General features: G+C 36.1%; 1 protein-coding gene across 3 annotated transcripts; it reads right to left on the bottom strand.

Moving 5' to 3' along the window:
• Positions 1-666: 666 nt before the first annotated feature.
• On the bottom strand, positions 667-10,323 carry LOC127450858 (protein flightless-1 homolog). Of its 3 annotated transcripts, XM_051715279.1 has the most exons (12): positions 7,946-10,323; positions 7,654-7,764; positions 7,447-7,518; positions 6,630-6,710; positions 6,042-6,127; positions 3,779-3,933; positions 3,638-3,698; positions 3,400-3,528; positions 3,199-3,305; positions 2,999-3,104; positions 2,856-2,921; positions 667-2,766 (listed from the first exon to the last, which is right to left on the bottom strand). In XM_051715279.1, the coding sequence occupies exons 6-12, from the start codon at positions 3,922-3,924 to the stop codon at positions 2,632-2,634; spliced, it is 750 nt and encodes a 249-aa protein (XP_051571239.1). In that variant the 5' UTR covers positions 3,925-3,933; positions 6,042-6,127; positions 6,630-6,710; positions 7,447-7,518; positions 7,654-7,764; positions 7,946-10,323; the 3' UTR covers positions 667-2,631. The 3 variants fall into 3 exon arrangements, with proteins under 3 accessions (XP_051571239.1, XP_051571240.1, XP_051571241.1); XM_051715281.1 differs by having other exon boundaries at positions 2,626-2,766; positions 2,856-3,104; positions 7,654-10,323; XM_051715280.1 differs by lacking the exons at positions 6,630-6,710; positions 7,447-7,518; positions 7,654-7,764; positions 7,946-10,323 and having other exon boundaries at positions 6,042-6,369.
• Positions 10,324-10,389: the final 66 nt, after the last annotated feature.

Below are 10,389 nucleotides of genomic sequence, written 5' to 3'. Positions count from 1 at the left end.
ATGATAGGTGTGGGTAAAAAACAGATCAATATTTAAGCCATTTTTTACTTTAAAACTCCACTTTCCCTTTTACATTTTTCTTTTGTTTTTGGCGATTCGCATTCTTTGTGAATATCGCCACTTACTGGGCAGGGAAGAGAATATATAGTTTAAAAAAAAGGTCTTAAATAACTGTTTCTCACCCACACCTATCATATCACTTCTTAAGACATAGATTTAATATGGAATATTTTTATGCTCACTTTGAGCTTCAGAATGTTTGTACCAATTCACTTGCATTCAGAGCTGAAATATTCTTCTAAAAATCTTCATTTGTGTTCAGTAGAAGAAAGAAAGTCATACATATCTGGGAGGGCATGAGGGTGAGTAAATGATGAGAGAATTTTCATGATTGGGTGAACTATATCTTTAACAAATAAATCGGCATAATAGACCAGCATATTACTAGAATACCCTACACTGACTAAACAACCTATTAGTAGCTACATAGAAAAAACTCGATTAAAATGCCTTCAACGTTTATTTAGTTCTATATGGAAAAAGTGCAATGAAAATATTTATCTTTGTAGTCATACACATGTGCAATGAAACTTTTATTCAATACAAAATACATAAATAGAGCATCTGCAGGTGAAATTGGTGGCAGAAAATATTTGTACACACAGAATATATATATATATATATATATATATATATATATATATATATATATATATATATATATATACAGTACTGTGCAAAAGTTTTAGGCACATAAGATGTTTCACAAAAACATTTATCTTAAGATGATTATTTATATCTTCAGCTTTAGTGTTTCAATAGGAAAAATAAATTTTAGACTCCCAAACATTACTTTTGCAAATAGAAAAGATTAGAATAGAAGAACAGGGAGCCCTGCAACAGATGGCATTAGCCCCCACAGAGCCCCCCCCAATGCACATCGTGTCTGTCTGAGATTACATGAGAGACAGAAGCAATTGAGACAGCCGAAATAGATTCTCCAAGAAGCTTGGAACATCCTCTCTGCCAACAACCAAGAAAAACTGTGTCCAGGTGTCCCTAGGAGAACTGGTGCTGTTTTAAAGGCAAAGGTGGTCACTCCTAAATATTGATTTAGCTTTTTTTTTATGTTTACTGGACTGTATGATGTTAATAAGTGAAAAATATTTAAAACATTATTTTTGAAGACATCCTCACTATGCAACATTTTCCACAAGTGCCTACAATTTTGCACAGTACTGAATGCAGACAAAAAAGCTGTTGAAACGGAAAAGGGCAGCTCACAATCAACTGCGAATATGTATTATTCACCTCTACCAATCCCTTTATGATAGCCATAATAAATAGTATTAACATATTTAAAACAAGAACATTCTTCCCTTGACAAAACAAATTTCCCAATCCAAGTTTAACAAATATTCATTATTAAAAAAATAAAATAAAATAATAATAAAAAAAATACCTATCAAGTAGTCCATACACAGGACTATAAACTTTTTTCTTTTTTTTAAAGCACAATCTGTGATTGATGAAACAGTGTAAGCTTAATAGCAAACATAAGCTCTGCTAAACTAAAGGCTTATTGAAAATGTATGTGAGGTCACCATACCAAATCATGGGGTGCACTGCTGTATTAATACTACTGGATTGCCAGTCAAAGCAATTACAGATTATGCTTTAAATAATATATGTTTTTTCATGTGATTTATCAAAGAACATCTCACAAAGACTGTGCAATCCTCTATTCCATCAGTGCTGGCATCAGTCGACATCCCAAAAATGAAGCAATAAAACATCAAGCTGATGGACTGAAACAGACATTCAAAGGTAACTAACAAATCTGGTGAGTGGCACCAATGTTTTGATGAAATCTGAAACATAGACATGGGTGTTCTGCTTTCAATAACTGAAAGTCTTGGCAGTCAATAAATACGCTATGTGTCTAGTGAATAAAACATATGTTGCTCAAACAAATGATATAAAGAGTCACCTTTAAAATAACAAATGTAAAGAAGACTGTAAACAGATATGACAATTTACAACAGCAGCTACTGTACTTAGACTCTCCCTTAGAACAGATATATTTTTCTTAAAAATAATCCCTCAAGGAATACATCATTTTTATCTCACAAGGTAAGGCTCACCTAAGTGCTGTATCATTAAAATGGATAGTTCACTGTAATAATAATAAATAAATGAGTCATCATTTACTCACCTTCCTGTTGTTCCAAACCCATATGGCTTTCTTTCGTGAAACACAAAAGGAGATGTTAGACAGAATGACAGCTCGGAGTCACCTTTCAATTCCATTGTATGGGGAAAAATAAGATGCAATGAAAGTGAATGGTGACTGAGACTGACACACTGCCAAACATTTCATTTTGTGTCCACAAAGAAAGTCAGTCACATTTTGGGTGAACCATCCCTTTAAACTCTTCCTCTGATTTTAAACCTACACATAAATATAAAATTCCATAATACTGCTTAAATTAGCAAATATATTTGTGAGCTTTACAAAGAGAGTGTTGCAGTGCACATTAGTAATGGAGGGTCTGTAATGAGAGGTGTAGTTTTCTGAACTCTAATGCTTGTAGAAGTGTAGTGTTCAGACGGACTCTGTGAAGTGCAAGGCTAGTTTATGCAGGTGCGGTCTTGAAGGTGCTCCAGGAAACAACGTGTAAAACAGTGAGGCTCATTGCCTTTGCGCACCAGGCGCAGTTTTCTCGGGTGCTCTGCATCCTTTGACCTCATGTGTTGAATAAAGACCTGATTAAAGGGTAAAACAACGTTAAGCATGCACAGGAAAGGCCACGGTGTTGCCGTTTAATAAAACTGTAATTCAATCTGTCACCTACCTGACAAGCCTTCAGGCTCAGTTTGATCTCCACTTGGCTTGTCTGTGTACCAACCCACATGTAAACCTTGAAAACCAGGAATAGAATCTTATAACAAATTCACAGGCAAGATATTGTGTTTGGCTGCAAGCATGAAGCTTTGCCTCTTTTCCATTGTCCAGAAGCATGATGTCATCATCAGCCAGGTCATCTTGACAGAAGTCAGAGCACTTCTCCGATACAGCAAAGTAACCTTTCTCATTAGAGCACCTGAGATAACAGGACAGATCTGTTCTCTTCACATACAACAATAACAGATGGAGAGACAAAATAAAAGTCATTTTTCCTGTAACTAAATCCTTACCTAAACAGTCTGGCATATTTCCTGTACTCTGCATCTTCATCATATGGCTTCTGTGAGCCAATGCCGACCCAGAAGACATTTTCTGGCTCCTCTCCTTCATTTATCACCTGAATAAAGGGAAAAAAGAAGAAATAATAATAATTCAGTATATTACAATTAAGCTCACAGAAATTGTCTTTGGCACAAGAGTATGTAGCCTACCTGTTTGCTGTATGAATCATCAAACATGGTGTTCATGACGTCCTCTGCCAGTTTAGCTTCATCTGGGTCTGCTGCTTGGCCAACCCATGTGTACACTGTTCCCTGGTTGTCTGTACTTTCAAATGGCACCTAAACAAAAGAACAATGTTGTTAAGTTATTCACAGCTGATGAATCATAGCAAATATGAATTCTGTTTCATGTCTTATTTTATATTTTATTAGAGAGTACACACTTTACCTTCAGTATGAAGCAGAATTCAGAGTTGAGGTTACTGGAATCGGTGGCTATTTGTATAGTCCTTAAACACAACAAAAATATTTATAACCTGTACATTTTTTGCTGTTATATTGAAAAGATACCATCTAAGCATAATGTTACCTGGTGCAGAGTGCACTTCCATTTGTCCTGATATGGTATAAGCTTGGTTGCACAATGTCCACCTTTAGCTTCATCTTGCCTTTATGGATGACGAACTTCCTCTTGAAGTGTGACAAGAATTTGAGGTTCTCCTGTTGCTGGGTCATTCTCACAACCTGAAGCAAACAGAGATCACAACATTTTTAAGAAATACATCTAGGTCTTAAAGGGATAATTCACCCTAAAATGAAAATTCTCTCATTTACTCACCCTCATGCCATCCCAGATGTGTTTGACTTTATTTCTTCTGCAGAACACAAATAAAGATTTTAGAAGAATATTTCAGCTCTGTAGGTCCATACAATATAAGTGAATGATGGCCAGACCTTTGAAGCTCCAAATCACATAAACACTGCATAAAAGTAATCCATAAGACTCCAGTGGTTAAATCTATATTTTCAGAAGTGATATGATAGGTGTGGGTGAGAAACAGATCAATATTTAGGTCCTTTTTTTCCCTATCAATCTCCACTTTCATGTTTTTCTTTTGTTTTGTTTTTTGCAATTCACATTCTTAGTGTATATCACCACCTACTGGGCAGGCAGGAGAATTTATAGTAAAAAAAGGACTTAAATATTGATCTGTTTCTTACCCACACCTATCAAATCACTTCTGAAGACATGGCTTAAACTACTGGAATTGTATGAATTACTTTTATGCTGCCTTTATGTGCTTTTCAGGTCTTCAAAGTTCTGGTCACCATTCACTTGCATTGTATGGACCTACAGAGCTCAAATATTCTTCTAAAAATCTTTGTTTGAGTTTTGCAGAAGGAAGAAAGTCATACACATCTGGAATGACATGAGGGTGAGTAAATGATGAGAGAATTTTCATGATTGGTTGAACTATTCCTTTAATTAAACTAGACACTATTTGAAATGACTTTCTTCCTTCTGCAAAACTCAAACAAAGATTTTTAGAAGAATATCTCAGCTCTGTAGGTCCACACAATGCAAGTGAATGGTGTCCAAAACTTTGAAGCTCCAAAAAGCACATAAAGGCAGCATAGAAAATCCATGTCTTCTCAAGAGATCTAATCGTTAATGGGTAAAAACAGACCAAAATATAACTTTTTTTCACTGTACATTTTGCCATTGCACAATCAGGATTTTAAGCTTGACTACACTTCATAGTGCTTGACATGTATGCAGAGCTCCAGATGGTGCTAGGAAGTGTAATGGAGCTTGAAATCATGATCGACAAGGAGACTGCTGATGTCAAGATTTATAGTGACAAGGGAGTTATATTTTAGTCTGTTCTTACCCATAACAGATTAGATCGCTTTGGAAGACATAGATTAAACCATTGGAGTCATATGGATTACTTTTATGTTGCCTTTATGTGCTTTTTAGAGCTTCAAAATTCTGGCCACTATTCAACTGCATTGTATGGACCTACAGAGCGGAGATATTTTTCTAAAAATCTTCATTTGTGTTCAGCAGAAGAAAGTCATACACATCTGGGATGGCATGAGGGTGAGTAATTCATATTCTTATGGAGATATTAAATGGTGCAGGAAGAGTTACAGGCCAAAGTTTAACACTTGGTGTTAGGCATTTAAAAACAAACCCTTAACCCCAAGTATGAGCAACAGTAATAGTACAACCCCTGGGAAAAATTATGGAATCACCACACTTAGCTTTTTTTACTCCGTAGCAAATAAACAAATCACAGATATGACACAAAACCATTTTTGTTTAATAGCTGAACATTCTGGCTTCATGAAACATCCCTCAAACAAATTAACCCTTGTGCGACCTTCGGGACATTTAGATAATTTTGGCTGTGTTAATAAATTTTTCCAAAGGTGTGTACTTTTTGGGAAATTTTGATATTTCAACCTCAGTTCCTAAAATACATCTATAATACACTGTGTGCACAGAATAGTTACACTCAGGACCTTGAGGACAAAAATGTCCCCATTGAAACCCATTAAAACTGCAATATTTGATCCCAGTGCCATTAAAGCATAAAATCATGAATTCTATGTCACACTTTTCACAACACATCTCAAGAGCCCTGTGTTCTGTTCCATTCCATCTAGCGGTTACTGAACTGCAAGATACCACCGTTTCCAATACAATATAAAAAATGAAATACTTTGAAGTAAAAAAAAAAAGTCATGCAATAATTGTGTTGTCAAGATCAATCACTGCTGTCACTTCCAAGTACTTGGGTAATCATGTCCACCCCACTCTCAAAACAAACACAGACAGACAGTACCTATTGTGACTGAGGTTTAAGGCCAACATGTTCCTGGAGTTCTCCAAGTCTCTTGGAATCTCAGTTAGTTGGTTGTAGCTCAGATCCTGGAGAAAAGAGGGAATTACATGTAAACATGAGTCCTTGAGCATGTCTCCTTTACTTACCTGACAGCCCACAATCGAATGCATATTAACACAAGCTCAAATAACATTAAATAACTTGATCCAAGGAAGAATCAAAACTGCTTGTGTAAAATTAAATTATGCCTGCACTTTAAGCTGAACTTTTTCTGTTAATATACTTTCTCTTATGCCCTCTAAATATAAAAATTCCTGTTTATTTTGAGCGTCCCCTCCATACTGACGCAATAACATTGACTCGACCAATGGCGTGATTTGGGGACAGGACTATCTGCTTGTTCTATCAACAGAAGAGGGGGCGTATTCAGAAATCTGTTTGAAAACAAATGTTTATTTTTGCAATTCTGTTAGGTGGCGCTAGTGATGCAGAAATTACACACTTTTGCTTTAAGTAAGAAATACAGTTTATCCCATCCTTCCAAACGAGAGAGAAATATTTAGACAACAAAAAGAGAAGAGTACATACCAGCACAGAAAGATCTTCCAGCTGAAAAATATCATCAGGAACTCCTGAGTTCTTCAGGTTGTTTGCTCTGGTCACAACTGCCTGCGGCAAAATAACAAGGACAGATTAAATGTTGAACATCTTTACAGTAACAGCAAAGTAATGCTGTGAATATTCAAAATGCTCAATCGCTCTTTTTCCTACTTATGTAAATGGCTACATAAATAATTATGTGAAGTGTAAGCAGAGGAGCATGTGATGTTTTTTGCAATGGACCCTTTTCACAGAGCCCATTGTACAAAGGTGCCTCTGTTTGTTCTGGCAGGCAGCAGATATCCTAACCCCGCCCCCACCCTAATTCTAACTATATGGAGTACCCTGCCAGGAACAACCTGAGGCATCTTTCTCCCATCATGTTTCACAGACTGTGATGGCGCATTTCCGCCTTATTTAGCAACTAGGCTAAATCTAGCAAACTATTTTATATTTAATAATAATTATTTAGTGTAAATTTACAACATTATACTTTGTATTATATTACCCTGGAATTTTCTTTTTTTTTTTTTAAACGAGTTACCAAAGATGTGATGAGGTTTTTAATACAGCTGCTGAGAGAGTGACAGTAAATTTGACATCTCTCTTCTAAATGTCGTAATCCATCGCTCTCATTTTTTTTTCTTCATTTGGAAAGTTACTTACTAGTGCCGTTTTTCTTTTGATATTGGAGCAAATAGGTAAGCAACAATTATATGTGGCATGGTCTCCCATTCACTGCTATCAAAGTTTGCCCTGCAGTCGTTTACTTCCTGGAAGTGTGCATACTGTAAATCATATTTACCCTCAGGTTGGGAAGACTTGACAATTCTCCATGCAGGGTTGTGAGGTTGTTGTGACTCACTGACAAATGTTCCTGAATTGATATAAATAAGTGAGAGAGAAATAAAAATACCCCAGATGAAACATTAATAAATTGTTAATGCCAGCCTGTTTATAAAACATTAAATTCTGACTCAAACAATATTAGAATGTACAGAAAATCTGTCACCAGTTTCTGTAAGAAGGCCAGTTCCTCTGGAAGATAGCAAAGACCCGTTCTGTTCAGCTTGAGCCATCGCAAGCTGGTCATAGATTTGACATGTTCAGGAAAATAGCCCCCCTATTTACACAGAAATAGAAACTCTGCTAAAAATGACCATGTTTATTACTGAGTTACACATTACAATCATGTATTAACAGTTTCTGTGTATGTCTGCTAGAGTCTGCTACAGTGATGCAATTTAGTCTTAAGTCTGAATATTATCAAAATGAGCTAAACCTGGTACAATAATGTCATTTACCTTCCCAAAGAGAAAAAAAATCCTTGAAGATTACTGGGTGTGTTTGCTATGCAAACAAGATGAGTGTGAACCAGAATGCTCCATGCTCTCACAACACAACCAGTGTCATGTGCATCTCGAGAGGAGTAGATCTGATTGAAGTGGGTTTAGTTAAAGGGATAGTTCACCCAAAAATTTAAATGATCTCATCATTTACTTACCCTCATGCCATCCCAGATGTGTATGACTTTCTTTCTTCTGCAGAACACAAAGATTTTTAGAAGAATATTTCAGCTCTGTTGTCCCTCACAATGCACGTGAATGGTGACCAAGTCTTTGAAGCTCCAGAAAGCACATAAAGGCAGCATAAAAGTAATCCATACAACTCCAGTGGATTAATCCATATCTTTGGAAGTGATCCAATCGGTTTTGGGTGAGAATGTACAAAAACATAACTCCCTTTTCACTTTAAATATCAAGAAGGCTCTTGGCAATCATGATAGTTTGAGATTTAAGATATCAAGAGTGTTGGAGCTTCTAAGGCCACCATTCACTTGTACTGCAGGGATGCAACTAATGATTATTTTGATAATCAATTAATCTAACGATTATTTTAACGGTTATTCGACTATTCTGCGATTATTCCAACAATTAATTATTAGCTGTTAACCGATTATTCAGCTTGTGCCCCAACTTAAAAGGTTGTATTAAATGTGCATACTAACAATAAAGAGGACAAAATCATCTTTTAAAAATACCTCTAAATGACATTCACTGAATTAAGGGGAAAAAATACTTTAATTCAGTAAAGAAATTCACTGTAAAAACTCCTATTATTGTCAAGTGTTTTTGTCTTGTTTTCCATTTAAAATTGTCTAAAAATCCTTAAAACAAGATACATTTTTTTCTTATATACTTGTAAACATTTAAGATATTTAGACTTGCTTTAAGAGAATGGATCTTAAATATAAGTGTATTTTTTCACTTGGTTATACTTCTACCAGTGCATTAAAGACAAAATATATTTATATTCAAGATCTGTTCTCTAACAGCAAGCCTAAATATCTTATATGCTGCTTCTCAGGTGACCCTTTTTAAAGGATTTTTAGATATTTTTTGATATTTGTATTTTTAATATTATATTCAACATTCTCAGATTTAAAAAAAATTCTTCTGCAGTATAGCTGCTAAAGAAAATGTGCGTTGTTTTAAAGGAGTTTTAGATATTTATATTGGAGCCAAAACAAAAACAAATAAAACATTTATTTTTTTGCAGTGTATAATGGGGCGAAGACTACCTCTCTCACCTTTCTGTTCACTTCAATCCATCTTTAACTCACAAAAAAACAAACTCTCTCTTATTAATAAAGCTGAGTATTGCCAATTTTCTTCACAATAAGAAATACACAGTGACACATATATTATGATTCAATAAGTCGCGAGCCATCATGTTATAATCTAGCTGCATTAAGCGCGCGTTTGAGGGACCAGTGTCCCCACGACAGAGGCTGTGTCTCGTTTGGAAGGCTGTGTCCTCCGGAGGTCGCATTTGTCGGCTGCATACATCATCGAAGCTGTCTCGTTTCAGAAAAGCGAGTAGGACACTTTGAATGCGACCTTCTTTCACGTGAATGCGGAGTATATCCTTTGTGGGCACTCACAACCCACAATACTTCAACGGAAATGTGAAATTTGACGCCAATTTGCCCGTCAATATGATGTTCAAACGCAAGGAATGTGAATTCCCAAGTTGAAGTACCTCAGTAGATGGGTGCAGAGTATATAATATGTATTATTATAATAATATATAATTAAAGTATTAGACTAAAAGTACAACTGTAAAATCTATTTTCTTTTCTCTTTACATCATTATAACTCTCCTAAAATGTACCTCATACATTCCCTTCCAGAGGGACTTTGTTCCCTTCTCACTCAAAGCGCTCCGCTTGTTAAAGAGATGCGTGCTGTCATAGCAACCATGTTACGTTCCGTTTCCCCTATGAAGGCCGTCTCATTTTTAGGGGAGGACATTCGATATACTCCAGCCTTGAAAGGACGCATCCTCCCAAACGAGACACAGAAACCCTTATGATAACATTACAAAGTGACATTCAACACTGCTGAACCGCCAACAAACCTCTAGAAATTTCCTCCACCCGTCGCATCGCTTGATTGACCGCCTTGAGCTGCTCTCTAATAAGTAGTTAGCACAGATAGCTTTGACAAGCTAGACCACTCTACATCAACATCTTCTCGCATGAGTCAATGATTTATTAACAGATCACTACGGATATTCCGTAGATATAGAGGTCCTGAGGTAGAAGGCTTACCTTAAATTCATTCCCACTCAAGTCTACTCCCCTGATGAAGGGAAGAACTCCGGTCGCGGCCATGTCTAATTTAGGATAATTTCGGTTTGAGCTCAATAATTTGGCTCAAGCAGCTGCTGGTGGGACACACACACA

The sequence above is a fragment of the Myxocyprinus asiaticus genome, chromosome 13 (genome assembly GCF_019703515.2).
Source record: "Myxocyprinus asiaticus isolate MX2 ecotype Aquarium Trade chromosome 13, UBuf_Myxa_2, whole genome shotgun sequence".
NCBI classification, from domain to species: Eukaryota; Metazoa; Chordata; class Actinopteri; order Cypriniformes; family Catostomidae; genus Myxocyprinus; species Myxocyprinus asiaticus.
Note: the sequence above shows the minus strand (reverse complement) of the source record. Positions and strands in the feature narration are given on the sequence as shown.

What these genes read in the sequence shown, in the direction of transcription:
- LOC127450858 (XM_051715279.1), bottom strand. Translation starts at nt 3,924, where the DNA reads ATGACCCAGCAACAGGAGAACCTCAAATTCTTGTCACACTTCAAGAGG. An exon ending in AAATATGCCAGACTGTTTAG is followed by an intron (nt 3,105 to 3,198) that starts GTAAGGATTTAG and finishes CTGTTATCTCAG; the next exon opens with GTGCTCTAATGAGAAAGGTT. An exon ending in TGAGCCTGAAGGCTTGTCAG is followed by an intron (nt 2,767 to 2,855) that starts GTAGGTGACAGA and finishes CCCTTTAATCAG; the next exon opens with GTCTTTATTCAACACATGAG.